This window comes from Lithobates pipiens, unplaced genomic scaffold (assembly GCF_037356315.1).
Source record: "Lithobates pipiens isolate NorthernLeopardFrog02 unplaced genomic scaffold, aLitPip1_a1.2 Scaffold_19, whole genome shotgun sequence".
Lineage (NCBI taxonomy): Eukaryota > Metazoa > Chordata > Amphibia > Anura > Ranidae > Lithobates > Lithobates pipiens.
In genome coordinates this window covers 70,830,640-70,851,224 of record NW_027507764.1, presented here as the reverse complement: position 1 = coordinate 70,851,224, position 20,585 = coordinate 70,830,640, and the positions used below count along the sequence as shown (strand labels likewise).

Sequence of the window (20,585 nt, the reverse complement as noted above, 5' to 3'; positions counted from 1 at the left end):
TGGAGTGCTTCTAGGCTGGATCCTTGATCCTCTCTCCAAGGGACAGAACCTATGGACAGATCCTGCTCCAGGATTTGTGAGTAGAGCCCTTTTATTTGTGCTGCAACTTACTTCATCGCATCCAGCTGGGAATCTACAGACTGTTGCAGTCCACCTCTACCTGTGCTTCAAATTGCCTTGTGGTCCCCAGCCATAATGACCCAGACTGTTCCAGTCTGCCATTATCTGTGTTAAATGCCCCTCAGCTGTAAGTGAGGCTGTTACTAAGGCTGCTTTCACACTGGGGAGGTGTGGGCGTCGGCGGTAAAGCGCCGCTATTTTTAGCAGCGATTTACCGTCGTTTTAGCGGTGGTCTGCGGGCGCTAGCGGGGTGGTTTTAACCCCCGCTAGTGGCCGAAAAAGGGTTAAACCCGCCCGCAAAGCGCCGCAAAGCGCCGCTGCAGCGGCGCTTTGCCGGCGGTATTGCTGCGCTGTCCCATTGATTTCAATGGGTAGGAGCGGTTTAGGAGCGGTGAATACACCGCTCCTTCACCGCTCCAAAGATGCGGCTAGCAGGACTTTTTTCACTGTCCTGCCAGCGCACCGCCCCAGTGTGAAAGCCCTCCGGCTTTCACACTGGAGTGAAAGGGGCCGGTTTTTTTTCAGGCGCTACACAGGCGCTACACAGGCGCTATTTTTAGCGCTGTAACGCCTGAATACCGCCCCAGTGTGAAAGCAGCCTAAAAGAGAATTGTCCTTTGCTAGCTGTGCTCGAGCATTTTGGGAGTATCCCATACCCCACTGTTTTCTCCTGTTGCAAGTTTCTACAAGCAATGCTAAAAAGACATCCCCTAGAGCAGGGGTCTCCAAACTTTGCAAACAAAGCGCCACTTTATTGTCCTTCAGACTTAAGGGGGGCCGGATTGTGGCCAGCAGGGGCAGAAAATGTCGTATGTCGCCTTGGGCGGGCATACACATGAATTATCTCACAAAAGTGAGTACACGCCTCACAATTTTGTAAAATATTTTATTTTAGCTTTGCATATGACAACACTGAAGAAATGCCACTTTGCTACAATGTAAAGTAGTGAGTGTACAGCTTGTATAACAGTGTAAATTTGCTGCCCCCTCAGAAAAACTCAACACCCATTAATGTCTAAACCGCTGGCGACAAAAGTGAGTACACCCCTAAGTGAAAATGTCCAAATTGAGGCCAATTAGCCATTTTCCCTCCCCGGAGTCATTTGACTCGATAGTGTTACAAGGTCTCAGGTATGAATGGGGAGCAGGTGTGTTAAATTTGGTGTTATCGCTCTCACTCTCTCATACTGGTCACTGGAGGTTCAACATGGCACCTCATGGCAAAGAACTCTCTAAGGATCTGAAAAAAAGAATTGTTGCTCTACATAAAGATGGCCTAGGCCAGTGATGGCAAACCTTGGCACCCCAGATGTTTTGAAACTACATTTCCCATGATGCTCAACTATACTGCAGAGTGCATGAGCATCATGGGAAATGTAGTTTCAAAACATCTGGAGTGCCAAGGTTCGCCATCACTGGCCTAGGCTATAAGAAGATTGGCAAGACCCTGAAACTGAGCTGCTGCATGGTGGCCAAGACCATACAGCAGTTTACAGGACAGGTTCCACTCAGAACAGGCCTCGCTATGGTTGACCAAAGAAGTTGAGCGCACGTGCTCAGAATCGTATCCAGAGGTTGTCTTTGTAAAATAGACGTATGAGTGCTGCCAGCATTGCTGCAGAGGTTGAAGGGGTAGGGGGTCAGCCTGCATCAAATTGATCTGCATGGCTGTCGACCCAGAAGGAAGCCTCTTCTAAAGATGATGCACAAAGCCTGGAAACTGTTTGCTGAAGACAAGCAGACTAAGGACATGGATTACTGGAACCATGTCCTGTGGTCTGATGAGGCCAAGATAAACGTATTTGGTTCAGATGGTGTCAAGCGTGTGGAGGCAACCAGGTGAGGAGTACAAAGACAAGTGTGTCTTGTCTACAGTCAAGCATGGTGGTGGGAGTGTCATGGTCTGGGGCTGCACGAGTGCTGCCAGCACTGGGGGGCTACAGGTCATGGAGGGAACCATGAATGCCAACATGTACTGTGACATACTAAAGCAAAGCATGATCCCCTCCCTTCGAAGACTGGGCCACAAAGCAGTATTCCAACATAATGAGCCCAAACACACCTCCAAGACGACCACTGCCCTTGCTATAGAAGCTGAGGGTAAAGGTGATGGACTGGCCAAGAATGTCTCCAGACCTAAACCCTATTGAGCATCTGTGGGGAATCCTCAAATGGAAGGTAGAGGAGCACAAGGTCTCTAACACCCACCAGCTCTGTGATGTCATCATGGAGGAGTAGAAGAGGACTCCAGTGGCAACCTGTGAAGCTCTGGTGAACTCCATGCCCAAAAGGGTTAAGGCAGTGCTGGAAAATAATGGTGGCCACAAAATATTGACAATTTGGGCCCAATTTGGACATTTTCAGTTAGGGGTGTACTAAATTTTGTTGCCAGCAGTTTAGACATTAATGGTTGTGTGTTGAGTTATTTTGAGGGGACAGCAAATGTACACCATCATACAAGCTGTACACTCAATACTTTACATTGTAGCAAAGTGTCATTTCTTCAGTGTTGTCACATGAAAAAATAGAATAAAATATTTACAAAAATGTGAGGGGTGTACTCAATTTTGTGAGATATTGTATATATAAACTGAGAAAAATTATAAACGTAACACTTTTGTGTTTGCCCCTATTTATCATGAGCTGAACTCAAAGATCTACGACTTTTTATATGTACACAAAAGGCTTATTTCTCTCAAATATTGTTCACAAATCTGTCTAAATCTGTGTTAATGAGCACTTCTCCTTTCCCGAGAGAAGCCATCCAACTCACAGGTATGGCATATCAAGATGCTGATTAGACAGCATGATTATTGCACAGGTGTGCCTTAGGCTGGAAACATTTTTTGCAGGCTAAACAGATAGCAATTTAATAAAGTGGAATTATTGGTAACAATGTTTCCTCCCTCCTCCTACCTATCCTGCCTAACATAAAACGAACTGTATCTGTATACTTTTATTTTTTTACCTTTTTTTAAATCTGCACTGGAGCACTGGACAAAAGCTGTGTATTCCGAGAGCTGTGACGTCAACCATGGGGCTCCAATGGGAAAGCTGTTATCGGTGCTTTTTCCTCTGACGTGCAGCCACCGCTCACTAATACAGGAAACCTGGAACGGCTAAATCAAGTGATTGGAGCAGAGCAAGTTAACCACTTCCTGACCGCACTATAGCCAAAAGACTGCTACAGTGCAGTCCTCCAGTTCTGGGAGATTGCCAAAAAGGGCCAATCACAGCAGCTCTTTACCATGTGATCAGCTGCGTCCAATCACAGCTGGTCACGTGCAATCAGACTTGCCAGTTATTGGAAGTTCTTTACTTACATGCTGTGTCTATGTGAGGAAAGCAGAGACAATAATTGACAAGGCTGTCAGCGCATTCTTTACAATGATAATCAGGGCACTGATCATCGGTGTCCGGATTATCAGTACAGCCTAATCAATGCCCATTAGTGCAGCCTATTAATATTTATCAGTGCTGCCTTATAAGTGCCACCTATCAGTGCTGCCCCATCAGTGCAGCCTCATCAGTGCCCATCAGTGCAGCCTCATCAACACACATCCGTGAAGAAGAAAAATTACTTATTTGCAGAAATTTTAAACTAAGAAAAAATATATATATATATTTTTTTTTAAATTGTCGGTCTTTTTTTAAAAGACTCCTTGGTGATTAAATACCACCAAAAGAAAGCTCTATCTGTCTAAAAAAAAATAAAAAAATGGCATATGGGTACAGTGTTGTCATTTAGAGTGCAAAAGCGCTAAAAGCTGAAAATTGCCCTGGGCAGGAAGGAGGTGAAAGTGCCTGGTATTGAAGAGGTTAAATTCTGACTAAAGGCAAAACTTTTTTTTTGGATAGAGTAGAGAGGGATTCACCTTCTCTATTTGTCCTGTTTACCATTGTCATTGAAAGTGAAAGTAAAAGTAAATTCCACATTTCGGGCTGACACCAAAACACTAGTAGAGGGGAAATCTTTCAATGGGGGACACTAGTTCTGGTGACCCCCAGGATTTCCTCTTACTTCCTATTTTGGCTTTGGGACAGGAAATAAAGACATATCTCCCCTATGGGACACAGATGGCAAAAAACTACCAGAGGTTATAACATTCCCTATTCAAAATGCAAAAAATAAAAAAGGTTTGCCTTTAGTTACAATTTAAAAATACAGGCATAGCCCACTTTTAACCACTTGCTTACTGGGCACTTAAACACCCTTCCTGCCCAGACCAATTTTCAGCTTTCGGTGCTCTCACACTTTGAATGACAATTACTCAACACTGTACCCAAATGAATTTTTTGTCCTTTTTTTCCCACAAATAGAGCTTTCTTTTGGTGGTATTTGATCAGCTCTGGGGTTTTTATTTTTTGCGCTATAAATGAAAAAAGACCGAAAATTTTGAAAAAAAAACGCATATTTCTTTGTTTCTGTGACAGAATTATGCAAATTATTAATTTTTCTTCATAAATTTTGGCCACAATTTATACTGCTACATATCTTTGGTAAAAATAACCCAAATTAGTGGATATTATTTGGTCTTTGTGAAAGTTAGAGAGTCTACAAGCTGTGGTGCGAATCGCACAAAATTGATTACATCTGATGTACTGGTGGCCTATCTCGCTTCTTGCGACCCGAACAAGTCAGAAAAGTACAAATACCCCCCAAATGACCCCTTTTTGGAAAGTAGACATTCCAAGGTATTTAGTAAGAGGCATAGTGAGCTTTTTGATGTTGTCATTTTTTTCCCACAATTCTTTGCAAAATTAAGATTTTTCATTTTTTTTTCTCCACAAAATTGTCATTGTAATAGGTTATTTCTCTCACGTGGCACGTGTATACCACAAATGACACCCCCCAAAAAATTCTGCTACTCCTCCTGAGTATTACAATACCACATGTGTGGGACTTTTTCACAGCCTGGCCACATAGAGAGGCCCAACATGCAGGTAGCGCCATCATGTGTTCTAGGAACATAAATTACACATCTAACTTGTTGACTATTTATTACACTTTTGAAGCACCAGGACAATGACACGTGACACTGATGACAGATGGCACTGATATGTGGCAATGATGACACTTATACGTGGCACTGATGACACGTGGCACTGATGACAGATGGCACTAATATGTGGCACTGATGACACGTGGCACTTATACGTGGCACTAATGACAGATGGCACTAATACGTGCCACCGATGACAGATGGCACATATACATGGCACCGATGATGCGTGACACTGATGACAGATGTACTGATAAGTGGCATTGATGACACGTGACACTGACAACAGATGGCACGTGACACTGACAGGTGGCACTGATGACAGATGGCACTAATACATGGAACTGATGACAGATGGCACTATGTGGCACTGATGACACGTGGCACTGATGACAGATGGCACTTATACGTGGCACTGATGACAGATGGCACTGACAACAGGTGGCACTGGGGCGGATGGCACTGCTGGGGGAGGATGGCACTTTTTTTTTTACTTTTTTTTTATCAACTCAAGGCAGAACGGCTGCCGCTGCAGCCGTTCATCTCTCCCCTCTCACACTGTCTGTGTGAGGAGGGAGGGCGGCGCTGAGAGATGATCTCATATGTTTACATATGAGATCATCTCCCATTGGACACGCCGATCACGCTGTAAACGGCCGCTGTGATTGGCCGTTTACAGCGATCTGTGTTTGCCTGTCCCCGGGGGACACGGCGAACACAGAACTTCCGCGATGCGTGCCCGCATTGCGGAAGTAAACATTAGGACGTCCAGGGACGGCCTCCCGGACGAACGCGCCTGCTCTACGGCCGTCATTCGGCTATAGGGCGGGCGCGAGGTGGTTAAGTACACAATGAGGTTTATTTACTAATGCTGGAAAGTGCAAAATCAGGCTCACTTCTGTATAGAAACCAATGAGCTGCCAGGTTTTATTACCAAAGCTTAAAGCGGGGTTCCATCCTAAATTGGAACTTACGCTCATTGGAACTCTCCCCCCTCCGGTGTCCCAGTTGGCACTTTTCAGGGGGGTGCAGATACCTGTCTAAGACAGGTATTTGCACGCACTTCCGGGCATAGACTCCCACGGGAGTCTATGCTGCTTCCTGTCCCGACCGCGCTGTCTGCTGGGACACACACAGGTCCCAGAGACAGCGCAGGCCATTCCCATTGTGCTGCGCGACTCGTGCATGCGCAGTAGGGAACCAGGAAGTGAAGCCACAAAACACTTCACTGCATGATTCCCTCACCGAGAATGGCGGCGGCAGCAGCCGAGCGATCGATCGGCCTAGGTTGCCGACATCGCTGGACAGAGTGTCCATTTATTAAAAGTCAGCAGCTGTAGTATATATAGCTGCTGGCTTTTAATAATTTTTGGGGTTAGAAGCTCATTGGTTTCTATTCAGAAGTGAGCCTGATTTTGCACTTTCCAGCTTTAAGTAAATAAACCCCATTGTGTACTTAAAAGTGGGGTATGCCTGTAGGTAAATACACACATCCCTTTCCTGCAGGTTTGGCAGGATAGGTAGGAGGAGGGGAAGGGAATATTTTTAAGAAGAGTCATAGTTATGCCGTGTACACGGTCGGACTTTCCGGCAGAAAAAGTCAGACGGAAACTTTTCATCGAATATTCCATACGTGTGTATGCCTCATCTGATGGATATAGAAATAGAACATGTTTTAAATCTTTCCGACAGAATCAGTTCCTATCGGGAAAACCGTTCGCCTGTGTGCTGGTCCGACGGACCAAAAACGCTATTGGCTACTGGCTATTGAACTTCCTTTTTCTAGTCCCATCATACGTGTTGTGCGTCACCGTGTTCTAGACGATCGATGTGAAAATTGCGCTTTCAATTCGCAATAGTGTGAGCCCGGCCTAAGAGTACCAGCAATAAATTGCTCACATATTCAAAAGCTTGGGTGTCCTACAGTATCCAGAATCCTCTTGCCTGACATCCTTCCTTCTGAAAAACTGAAGGAGCCAGGCAGAAAGTTTGTTGGCCAAACAGGGGCTGCATGCAATCAGATGCAGCCACTGTTAAGGTATTTAGATAGCCAGTAGGGACAGCTATCAAAATTGAATAGTGTCGGCGGGAGATTTGTCGGTCTGCACTGTATGGTGTGGATGAAGAATGTGTTGTATATTTTTTCTTGGTCACCTGGTAGTATAGCCAGCTCAAGTTGTCAAGTGTCCCCAGTTTTCCCTGGACAAAATCATGTTTTTTTAAGATAGGTCTCCAAACTGTGGCCGGGGGCTGGATGCGGTCCTTTGCGTGCCTTTATCCGGCCCTTGGGGCACACTTTCCCCCACTGAAATGAGGCACTATTCCTCCTATTGACACCAACAACGGGGTGATAATTCCTGCACTGGCACTAACAATGGGGGACTATCCCCTCCACTGACACCAAAGCCCCCCTAAAGTCTTAACCACTTGTCGACCGACATATAGCAGATTTACAGAACTGATAATTTATAAGATGATCCTTGTTTTTAGACCAAAATAAATCTTAGAAACAATTAACTCTCTCACATGGAACTACACAGAAGCATGAATTATGCTAAGATAGAAAGGTAAGTGAGAGTAGACTTGTATGGTTGTTTTTTGGCTCACCTATAAGTACAGTAAAAATCTCCTTAGGAGATATTTACTTGTGAATGGGCCGGTGATGTCACAGGCTCCTGCGCTCTGAAGGAACGGCATGACCGTGCCGTTCCTTCAGAGTCCTGTTCTGTGAATAGAGGCTTGCAGGAGTGACATCATCACGCGGCCAATCAGACGGCCGGACCTGAACCCAGGAGGAAGACCGGGTAAAGATGGAAGCTCTGTCAGTGAGCCGCTGGAGGGCTTCGTTTTAAGGTACATTTCACATGATGTGCTAGTATGCGATGCATACTAGCACATTATAACTTTGCTTTGCAGGTTTAAAAAAAAAAAAAAACGCGTGGTGGCTTACTACTGCTTTAACCACATGCCGACCAGCGCATGACTATATACGTCGGCACAATGACACGGCTGAGCCAATGGGCGTACAGGTACGTCCCCTTTAAGAAGCGGAATTGTGGCCGTGCGCATGCCCACCGCGAGCTCCGTGACTGTGATGTCAGCCAGGTGCCCGCGATCGTGTCACGAAGCAGAAGAATGGGGAGATGTCTTTGTACACAAGGCATTTCCCGTTCTGCCTAGTGACATGACAGAGATCACTGCTCCCTGTCATCAGGAGCAGTGATCGCTGTCATGTGAGTTGAAGTCCATCCCCCCCACAGTTAGAATCACTCCCTAGGACAGACTTAACCCCTTGATCGCCCCCTAGTGTTTAACCCCTTCACTGCCAGTATCATTTACACACTAATCAGTGCATTTTATAGCATTGATCGCTGTATAAATGACAATGGTCCCAAAATAGTGTCAAAAGTGTCCAATGTGTCCGCCATAATGTCGCAGTCACGACAAAAATCACAGATCACTGCCATTATTAATAAAAAAATAATAATAATTATAATAAAAATGCCATAAATCTATCCCTGTTTTATAGACGCTATAACTTTTGCGCAAACCAATCAATATAAGCTTATTGCAATTTTTTTTGTTTTTACCAAAAATATGTAGAAGAATACATATCGGCCTAAACTGAGAAAAAAAAATGTTTTTTTTATATATTTTGGGGGGATATTTATTATAGCAAAAAGTGTTTTTAGTGCGTTTTTTAAAAAATTTGTAGCTCTTTTTTTGCTTATAGCGAAAAAAAACGCAGAGGTGATCAAATACCAGCAAAAGAAATCTCTATCTGTGGGGAAAAAAGGGCGTCAATTTTGTTTGGCTGCAACGTTGTAGGACCGCGCAATTGTCAGTTAAAGCGATGCAGTGCCGAATCGCAAAAAGTGCTCTGGTCAGGAAAGGGGTAAATCCTTCCAGGGCTGAAGTGGTTAAAGAGTATTTTTTTTTTAAAGGCTTCCTTCCCATCTTGGTCACATGAACAAAAACCCTTAGGCCATATGACCCCCTGCTCAAAATTAAAAGATACCTGTGCTCTGATCACCTGCTCCACCATAGATCGGTGATGGGGAACCTTGGCACCCCAGATGTTTTGGAACTACATTTCCCATGATGCTCATCCACTCTGCAGTGTACTTGAGCATCATGGGAAATGTAGTTCCAAAACATCTGCGGTGCCAGGGTTCGCCATCACTGCCATAGATCATATACTGTAGGTAAGTGTCTAGGTATATGAGCAGCGCTGGAGGGAGCATGGAGGAGCATTTTCTCCATAAAAAGATACATATTTCAGTCCTTCCCCTTTTTTGTAAGGCCACATTTACTGTACACCTGTGATTACAGCCAGCAGCAAATTCCTGTGGCAGGAAATAATGGAAACTTAATTTAATTTATTTGTTTCTTTTAACGGTAATTCTATGTTGTCATTGCACATGATACCGTTCCTAAGAAAATCCATGGAACCGCATTCTGAATGTGTCCAAAATAAATGCAAATCGCCCTGTGATGCTTTGACAAATGCCTTGTGGGAAACCAAACTGCATGATGGGAGCCAAAGTTTTTTTTTTTTCTCTTTGTAAACACTTTTTACTGAAATGCATGGGGAAAGTGTTGGACAAAGATGGCAATTCAAATTCATCTGATGTCTTTTAAATAACACACATGCCTTTCTATACATTGCTTACTATGGGATGCATTTGTTTCAAATACAGTAGTACCTTGGATTACGAGCATAATTTGTTCCAGAAGAATGCTTGTAATCCAAAGCACTCGTATATCAAAGTGAGTTTCCCCATAGGAAATAATGAAAACTCAGATAACCCGTTCCACAGCCACTGCTGGTCTATGTTTACCACATGCGGCCAGAGGTGCAGGGTGCCGGAGACACTCAGAAACACTTGGAGACGCTCAGAGACACTCGGGAAATGAGTGTCTCCGAGTGTTTCCGAGCGTCACCAGCGCCCCCGCACCTCTGGTCAAATGCGGTACTGCACACTCCAGCGGCTTGAATCCTGCTCATCTTGCGAAACAACGCTCGCAAAGCGAGTCAGGATTTTTTTTTTAAATAGCTTGTATTGTGAAACGCTCGTAAACCATGTTACTTGCCATTCAAGGTTCTACTGTAATAGTTAAAGTGGTTCTAAACCCTAAAAAGAGAAAAAACTGCAAGACAAAGGCATAATGAGCTAGTATGCATAGTATACTAGCTCATTATGAATTACTTACCTGAGATTGAAGCCCTCGCAGCGATCCTCCTTCAGCGCTCCAGCGGCCGACATCACTCCCGCGGGTTACTTCTGGGTATTGCGGCTCCGGCACTGTGATTAGCCTGAGCCATGATGACTTCACTCCCGCGCATGCATGCGGGAGCTGCCGGTAACGGCATAGTCTAACTGAAGCAACAGCACGTATGTGCCGTTGCTTCAGTTTGCTTAAAGCGGGAGTTCCGCCGTTTTTGTTTTTTTTTAAAAGCCAGCAGCTACAAATACTGCAGCTGCTGACTTTTAAAATAATGACACTTACCCGCCCAGCGCGTCCGCGATGTCGGCACCCGAAGCCGATCTCTCGATCGTCTCTCGGGTGCTGCCGCCGCCATCTTGGGTATGAAAATCAGGAAGTGGAGCCTTGCGGCTTCATTTCCCGGTTCCCTACTGCACATGCGTGAGTCGCGCTGCGCAATAAGGATGGTCCCCGCTGTCTCTGGGATCCATGTGTTTCCCAGCAGACAGCGGGGGACTTTCGGAAAGGGGCGAACTTTCTGCAGATATCTATGCCGGAAGTGGGTGCAGATACCTGTACTGTACAGGTATCTGCACCCCACTCCCCCCTGAAAGGTGCCAATTGTGGCGCCGGAGGGGGGGAGGGTTCCAATGAGCGGAAGCTCCACTTTAGGGTGGACCTCCGCTTTAAGTGTGCATGTGTCGATGATGTTGGCACATGCAAATACAGTGGTATTTCCTAAACCGTGCAGGTTTATGAGATATCCAGTGTAGCTACAGGTAAGCCTAATTATAGGCTTGCCTGTAGTAAAAAGTGTTTTTAAAGCAGTAGTAAATTTGGAGAAACCCCCCCCCCCCCAAAACTCTTCCTGCAAGGTAAAGGCATAATGTGCTAGCATGCATTGCATACTAGCACAGTATGCAAGACGTACCTTGAACTGAAGGCCTCCAGCGGCACCCTGTCACTGCTGCAGAGGCTTCCACCTTCACCCGGTCTTTCTTCCAGGTTCACAGGCTGCGGCCGCTTGAATGGCCCAGCCACGATGACGTCACTCACGCATGTGCATGGGAGTCACATTGGCGGCACAGAGCTTTAAAGGAAAGACACGGGTATACCGTTCCTTCAGAGCACATGTGCCAGTGAGGTCACCAGCTGCTGCTCACTAGAATATCTCCTGAACGATGCACGTTTAGGAGATATTGATTTTACCTTTTTAATTTACATTTATTATAAGGTTACCTGTAGGTAAAAATAACCATAGAGAGTTTACTACCACTTTAAAGCAGATAAAAACCTTTGCTAAAGTCTTACATAATCTTTAAAGCTGAACTGCAGGAAAAGTAAAAATGCTCCATTGTAGCCGGGCGCACAGCAAGGGCTAAATGTTCCTTTCAGTCTAGGGGAATTTGAACAGCACTCTTATTTACCTAATTCTCCTCTCCCACAGAGCTACATGACTGGCCCCACAGCTTCTTCTCCCCTATGCCCTGGTGGTCTAAGGTCCTCTGACATCATGAAGATCAATGCAGAGCCCAATGCCCTGCACTGGATGTGAGGACACCAAGGGCCGGAACCTGGGGAAGAGCTGTCTGCTAGGATAATAAAGGATAGGGGAAGTAAAAAGGGCTTTTCCTGTTCCTGAGACGTAAACAAAGTTAACCCTTGCAGTGTAGGTGCAGTCCCACCACAAGGGAGGACTTCTATTTTTCTTTTTTGGAGTTGGATATTAACATGTTATGTTATTTCAATTGTAATTTTCCATCTTTTGTAAATTAGCAGCTTTCATCAAAATAACACCTAGTGATCCGGTGTTCTGCCAAAAACTGCCCCCCCATCGAATAGTGTCTGCCCCGTACTGCGCAGCCGCAGCACTTGCACAGTGCGAAGGAGAAGGAGACTCCGAAAGTCTCTGAAGATGAGTGACGGTTCAAGCCCCACCATCCTAATGGACATATGTTAGCACTTAGTAACAGGGTCCCTCGCAGGTTCGCTTCGCTCGCCACGCTTCAGGCTTGGCCTTGCTTCGCTCTGCAATTTTTTTATACTAACTCTATGTCCACTTAGATGGTGGGGCTTGAACCTGGACTCAGTGTGCAGGCGCAGTTCACCTTCGTAGACTTTCGGCATCTCCTTGTCCTCCGTACAGGGCAGACACTATCCGACAGGGGACAGTATTCGACACAACACCAGCCGTAATGGACCTTATTCAGGCACTTCCTGTTATGAGGTGACAACACTGTTCCTGTCTCCCAACTATGCTCCTGCATTGCCACCCTGTCACATGGTCATTTCTACACACATTACACAGGCATAGTCCGCTGCTGTCACCATTAGGAAACCCACCCTTGGAAATTCCATGCTGTCTGGAGAGTATGCAGATAGAAAGTAGCTCCAAAGGGGCTATGGAGATCAAAAGCAGAATTGGATAAAAATAGCTGCAAATTATATTAAAAAACAAAAAAAGAAAAAAAAAGAAAAGAAAATCATTTGTGAAAAGAGGCTAGGGAGATCAGAATCTGAAAAGGATGAATAGGGGAAACAAGAATATTGATTTTAAAAAAGGCAATCATTTATGACATGCATTGAAATGTCATTCGATAGGGTTTACACCCACTTTTAACATTGTTTACTATAGAATGCATTTGTTAACATTCACAAACTACTAAAAAATCAGACCCCTTAAGTAATTCAATAGCCCATTTTTTCTGGTCTCCCCCCCCCCAGCCCTGAAAGGGTTAATGGATCCTTTAAACACACCACTCATGCAGGCAGCATCTGGGCACCCTATAACACTTGGCCTTGTGAGGGAGCTGGAAGATAGCCCCAGCCAGAGATACCCCAGTCCTGGCTTTGACTGGGGGGGGGGGGCTGTAAAAAGTGGGTCCCTCCAACTGCACCTCTGATCATCTCCTTTGCCATCTACACCTCTGATCATCTCCTTTGCCATCTACACCTCTGATCACCTCCTTGACCATCTACACCTCTGCTCATCTCCCCAACCATCTACACCTCTAATCACCCCTCTGACCATCAAGACCTCTGATCACCCCTCTGACCATCTACACCTCTGATCACACCCCTGATCATCTCCATCTCTGATCACCCCCACCCCCCTTGATCGTCTACACCTCTGATAACACCCTTGACCATCTACACCTCTGATCACCCCGCTGACCATCTACACCTCTGATCACTGCCCTGACCATCTACACTTCTGATTATCTCCCGGACTATCTGCAGCTCTGATTATCCCCCTGACCATCTACACCTCTGATCACCGCCCTGACCATCTGCAGCTCAGGACATCTCCCTGGCCATCTACAACTCTGGTCAGGACCCTGACCATCTACACCTTTCATCACTTCCCTAATCATATACACCTCTGATCGCCCCCTGACCATCTACACCTCTGATTGCCCCCTGACCATCTACACCTCTGATTGCCCCCTGACCATCTACACCTCTGATTGCCCCCTGACCATCTACACCTCTGATCGCCCCCTGACCATCTACACCTCTGATTGCCCCCTGACCATCTACACCTCTGATCGCCCCCTGACCATCTACACCTCTGATCACCCCCTGACCATCTACACCTCTGATCGCCCCCTGACCATCTACACCTCTGATCGCCCCCTGACCATCTACACCTCTGATCACCCCCTGACCATCTACACCTCTGATCGCCCCCTGACCATCTACACCCCTGATTATCCCCATGACTATCTATACCTCCAATCATCCCTCTGACCATCTACACCTTTGGCCACCCCTGTAAACATTTACACCTCTGATTGATCACCCCCTGACTATCTATGCCTCTGATCATCTTCCTGACCATCTGCAATGACAAGGATGCTGCCTGCAGGTCAGAGATGAGATGCTGTTTGGTAGCAGCAGCAGCATCTATCTCTGCAGGGAAATGAGAGGAGGGGAAGGAAGGCAGCTATCCCCCTTGCATGGGATGAGATGGCGCATCCAGCCGCAAAGGCTTCTAGCAAGGCACCGTCGGCTTACCTGGCTGGATGCTGGCATGGACCACATAGACGCATCCAATCACACAGCAGATCCATGGAGCCCAGCAGGCTGCAGACTGCATGGCTGCCTGTTATCCGGGCATGTGTCTAGCAGCAATCAGAGCGATGTCCTCATGGTGCTGCTGGGGTCCCCCTGCTGCCAGTCACACAGAGTGCTGCATTGTGTCCTCCTGGCTTCCATTAGTGTGTGTGCTTGTGCTTTTACTGCATTGGGTGGTTAGATGGGGATGTGAGTGCTCAAGCACCTCCCAGGTCTCCTCATCCACATGCACAGCCACATCCTAAGATACATCAGAAGAAGCCCTGCATAGCCTGCCTCCTTCCAGGGAGCACCCTGGGAAATGTAGTCTATTCTTACTGATGCTGGCCTTTCTGCAGCTGAGCTTGTCACAGCACCATCCATCCATCCATCCATCCATCCATCCATGGCAGTTCACAGGGCTGCTCTATAGAACCACCAGCTTTATTGTACTGATAGAAAAACAAAGCAGATGATTCCTAAACAAAGACATCACCAGCTGCATAGCTTCAGATTACAATCTTTATTATATACAATGTATCAATTACAATCCACCTATCCTATCAGCCACTCAATCTAGGCAGCTAATAATGTAAACCAATAATAAATAAATCAGCGCAAACAAAATATACATATCCACCAATGCAAAGAACTTATTTTAGGGCCAGTTCACACCACATGCAGTCCAGTGCATTTTTTTCAGCATCAAAAACGCATGGAAAGGAGGTTATATGGTTTACAGTTCCATAAAAAAAGAGAACATGCTGCATTTTTCCTGCACTGGGCTGTACTGGAAAGCGGCAAAACGCACCGAAAATGCTCCGCAATGCATTGGAACGCATCAAAAAACGCACCAGAAGACAGTATAGTGGGAAAAAAACACAAGGAAAAAAGCATCTGGAACGCATCGGGAAATGCATAAAAAACGCACTGGACCGCATCAAAAACGTGCATGCAGAAGCGTTTTGTGGTGTGAACTAGGTTCACACTGGTGCAGTGCGGGAACCACAGCGATTCCTGAGCAGGTTCTCGCATCGCATCTGAATCGCAGGCAGTTCACACCGCTCTCTGCGAACTGCTGCAGGTGTCAATATCAAGTTTATGACACCCTCAAAACGGTTCGCAGAATGCAGTGCGAACTGTGAAATCGGATGGAAGCGGATTGCATGGTTCTAAACACACATGCAATCCAGTGCAGACAAAAAGGATTTAAACTGGTGCGATGCGATTAAGTGCTGGTTCCCGCATCGCACACTTGTTCACACTGCGAACCACTGCGGGTATCAATGTAAGGTTAGGCTGGGTTCACACTTGTGCGATCACAGACATCGCAAGTGATTGACACCATGTTGCTGTGCAGCTCACATGCGATGTCTGATGCAATGCAAATTCAGCCATACAAACTGTATGGCTAAAATCGCATTGCATTCGCACCAAAATGGTGTAGGTCCCTTTCCTTGTCCACACTGGAATCGGATCACATGAGAGTTCACACCTATGCAATCCAATTCCTGCACCATTTCACAGTTCGCACTGCAATTTGCGAACCGATCTGGGGGGTGTCATTAACTTTACATTGACACCTGCAGTGATTCGTAGATGACATCGTGAATTAGTGTGCGATTCAGGTGCAATGCAGGAACCAGCACTGAATCGCAGGGTTTCCCACATCGCACCAGTGTGAACCCAGCCTGTGCGTTGTGGGAACCACAGGGATTCATGAGTGGGTTCCCACATCGCATCTGACTTGCAGGCAGTTCACACTGCTCCCTAGAACCTCTGTGGTTGACAATATAAAGTTAATGACATCCCCAGATCGGTGAGCAAATTGCAGTGCGAACTGTGAAATTGCATAAAATCAGATCACGTGGGTGTGAACACCCATGCAATCTGATTCCAGTACAGACAAAAAGGCCCGATTCACACTGGTGCAATGTGGGAAACCCTGCGATTCAGTGCTGGTTCTCGCATTACACCTGAATCGCACACTGGTTCACACTGACATCTGCGAACTGCTGGGGGTATCGGTTCGCAGATTGCAGTGCCAACTGTCAAATGGTGCAGGATTTGGATCGTATAGGTGTGAACACCCATGCAATCCGATTCCAGTGCGGACTAGAAAAAGGGTCCTGCGCCATTTTGGAGCGAATGCGATTTCAGCCATACAGATTGTATGACTGAATTTGCATCACACAGACATTGCATGTGATCTGCACAGCAATGAGGTGTGAATCACATGGGATGTCTGTGATCGCACAAGTGTGAACCGAACCAAAAAAGAGTCCTGCACCATTTTGGCCCAAATGAGATGCAATTTCAGCCATAAAGTGCATAGATGTTTGTTAGCTCAGAACGTCAAAGGTTGAATACTAGATTGCTAACAGTACAATATCTTAAATGTCCATAAAAGACCAAAGAGCTCCCCTATTAACTGAGAAAATTGCATACATATAGGAATTCAAGGGTTGAATAATGGCAATGTGATATATTTGGGGGGGGGGGGGGGACAAGAACAACCCTTAACAAGAGTATAGAAAAATTGTAATGCTCCACCCTTCATTTAAACCATGTTACATAGCAAATTACTAGCTATGCTGGCGCAGCAGGACAGGCCTGTAGCGGTTATACCTGAAATACTCACGGAGGACGGAGCACTGGTTACCTCTCCGGAGGATATTCTATCTGCATTCACCAGGTTTTATACCTCCCTGTATGTCTCCTCACTCCCTCCAAGCTTTGATCCTGCACCAATGACCTCATTGTTAGATACGCTGGCATTGGGGTGGCTCTCTGACGCGGAGCGACAGCTCCTTGTTTCGGAGATCACACCAGAGGAGGTCACGATGGCCATCGGGTCTTTCCCGGCAGGGAAGACCCCGGGGCCGGATGGACTACCCATAGAGTATTATAGAGCCCACGTAGAACTACTTGCCCCTAGGTTGGCTCAGATGTATTGTACATGTCTTCAACAGGGCTCCCTGCCCCCCTCTATGAGAGAGGCCCATATTGTTCTCATCTCAAAGCCTAATAAGGACCCCAAACAGTGCGCCTCTTACAGGCCGATAGCACTCCTTAATTGTGATTTAAAAATATTGACCAAAATACTGGCCATTAGACTTAATAAAGTAATCAAATCTCTGATTGATTCTGATCAAACTGGCTTCATGCCAGGTAGGTCCACGGATATCAATATCCGTAGACTGTTTTCCAACATTCATGCCCCCCATGATAATCAAGGCACTAGGACTATTGCCACCCTTTATATGGAAAAGGCATTTGATACAGTGGAATGGGTGTATCTGTGGGAGGTGCTTAGAAGAATGGGTTTCCGACTGCGGTTTATTGCTTGGATACGCACACTGTACACCGGCCCCCTGGCATGCATTAAATTGAATGTCTCCTTGTCTCCTTCGTTCCCCCTGCAGAGGGGCACCAGGCAGGGATGCCCTCTCTCCCCGGCCTTGTTTGCCCTAGCCAGGGAATCTATTGCGGAGGCTCTCAGGAGTTCGGCTGAGGTCCGCGGTCTTCGGGTGGGCTGGCTGGAGGAGAGAGTGGCTCTCTATGCAGATAATCTTCTGCTTTTTTTGAACGATCCTGGTGACTCTTTGCGGGGCGCACTCGGAATTATGGATGCCTTCTCTGTCTTCACCGGGTTGAAGGTGAATTGACATAAGTCTCAACTCTTCCTGGTGGACGAGGGGGCCAGGACCTCTCCATCCTCTACCACGCTTCAGTGGGTGGATAGGTTTACCCACTTGGGTATTATTGTCTCAAGAGAGAGCAGGGACTTTTTCCGGCTCAATCTTGAACCTGTTCTGGTAGGGATCAAGTCCAAATTGAAGGCGTGGGGGCAATCTTCCCCTCTCCCTTATAGGTCGCATTAACCTTCTAAAAATGAAGATCCTCCCCAAACTTACGTACATTTTTAGGAACTCTCCGCAATGGCTGACTAAAACCTTCTTTAACTCCCTGAAGCAACTTTTCCTCTCCTTCATTTGGGGCCCCAAGTCCCCTAGATTCAGATACACCACTCTCACCAGGCCTGTGGGTAATGGGGGGTTGGCTCTTCCTGATTGCCACAAATATTTCTTAGCTACTCAGCTCGTAACCGCCCACTGGTGGTTGCGGCCGGACCTGACCAATGCTGCAACGGTCCTGGAGGCAGCTATAGTGGGGTCTCTGGAGGCCTTGAGGGGGTTGATATTCAGGGGGCTAAAAACTCCTCACTGCCTCACCCCTTCTATGCGCACCACTATAAGGGCGTGGAGGGTGGGGGGGGGCGCTGAGGGCACCCCTGCCAAACTCCTGGTCTCCCCACACCCCCCTGTGGCTCAATCCTAACCTCCCGCAGTTCAATACCATCCCGGACCCGCAGACCTGGGCCAAATATAAAATACTGACTCTTGAACATGTCATCACTAACGGGGAACTTACTCCCTTTCATATACTACGCACTAAATTTAATGTGCCAGCGTGGGCCCATTTTCGATATCTCCAAATAGCTCATGCATATCGATGTCAATTTTTAGGTCAACCGGTTGTGCTAGAATACTCTGAGCTTGAATCCATCCTTCGGGTAAAAGACCTGGAGAAACCCATGTCTCAGATTTATGGGTCCCTGCTGATTGCTGCCGTCCCTGAGCTGTCCTCCCTCCGCAGGAAATGCGTGGGGGACATACCGGACTTGGATGACGACGACTGGAGGGAGGTTTGGGACTTTCCATTCTCCCCTTTGGTATCAGCCAGGGACAAATTGGTCCAATACAAAATTGTTCACAGGGCCCACTACACGCCCCAAAGATTGCATCAGATGTCGCCGACGCATTCCTCGGCGTGCTGGCGATGCTCCTATCGGCCAGGAGACTTCATTCACGTTTTCTGGACTTGTCCAGCGATTGAAAGTTACTGGAAGGAGGTTCTCCGGGTAATAGGCAGGACTACTAAGATTAGTATCCCTTATGACCCTAAATATTGTCTGCTGGGGCTAGTGGAGCAAATGTCGATCCTCAGAGCTAGGAAAACACTTATATCCTTGTTATTGTATTATGCACGAAAGGCCATCACCATGACCTGGAAGCAATCGTCTCCCCCCTCTATCAAATTCTGGAAAAACCTGGTGAATGCTAGTTTGCCCCTCTATAAGGCCACCTACTCGAGCAGGGGTTGCCCGCAAAAATTTGAGAAGGTGTGGACCTGCTGGTTGGATGATAACACTACGGCAACTGATGTAGTGTTTAATCCATAATTCTTCATTAAGGTCATAGTGGGACGATGGGTTGACCCAAATGTTCCTATGATATTTTATCCTGTATGTATAACACTTAGCACAAAACCTCCTGCAATACCCTCTCCCCACATTGGGGTATAGCTAGTTGAGGTTCTGTTTGTTTTGAGTTGCCCTGCTGCGGCCTGTTGCTGCATCAGGAACTGACTGTATGTTATGAGAATGAAATAGGAGGGCTTAAGGCTTTGAGCCCGACAGCATGGGAGTGCGGTTGCCCCTCCCTTTATTAATAAAAGAATAGAAGCAATAGTGTTAATATTTAGGGCTATATACAGGTTAATGTATTTGGGTTAATGTCCCTTTAAGAGAATGGCAAATTGGGCTGGGGGCGGGGTTAAGGGTTGCAAGGCTATTGGTGATATCCCAAATGGTCATGTGACCCATGGGGAATGTTCTGGAAAGGGGCTTATTATATATAGGAATCTCTCACAGGTGCACTCACACCTGTTCCCAGCCAAGCAGTGAAGGTGCAACAAGCTTTGCAACAAGCTCAGTGAAGGTGAAAACAGGCTCCTGAAGTACTTCATTCATGGCTATGAAAACCTTAATGAGGCAAGTGTTGGAGAAAAGCTGGGGATAAAGGTGGAGAAGAAGGACTTAGAAAATGACTGGCTTCGGCAGAGAATGATAATGAGCAAAGTGCTTTGGCTGAGGTAAATTCAGTACAGTATCCTGTGGTATTCCCCTGTAGTCAGAGGTAGAACAGCTGTTAATGACATTCAAAACCGCCGGACCCGCTGCCATAAACCGTCTCCGCAGCTGCTGGTGTCACAGGACAGAGAAGACAGCAGCACAGCATGGCTGGAAGAACCAGCAGCCACTATGCAGCATCAGGTCAGCTTGAGAGAAAAGAAATAGAGGAGGGTCCGGTCCCCATCGCCGCCCAGAGGCAGTGCTGGGTGGGCTAGAGGAGT

General features: G+C 46.6%; 1 protein-coding gene across 9 annotated transcripts in view; it reads right to left on the bottom strand.

Annotated features, from left to right (window-relative positions):
- ADAM22 (ADAM metallopeptidase domain 22) overlaps positions 1-14,650 on the bottom strand; it is a 462,480-nt gene extending 447,830 nt beyond the window's left edge. For 3 of the 9 annotated variants that reach the window (XM_077490871.1, XM_077490878.1, XM_077490879.1), the window contains exon 1: positions 14,349-14,650. In XM_077490871.1, the coding sequence (XP_077346997.1) occupies positions 14,349-14,430 (82 nt within the window). In that variant the 5' untranslated portion in view covers positions 14,431-14,650. The remainder of the gene's footprint in view (positions 1-14,348) is intronic. The other 6 variants (XM_077490872.1, XM_077490874.1, XM_077490876.1 and 3 more) reach the window with 3 other exon arrangements.
- Between the last annotated feature and the right edge of the window lie 5,935 nt (positions 14,651-20,585).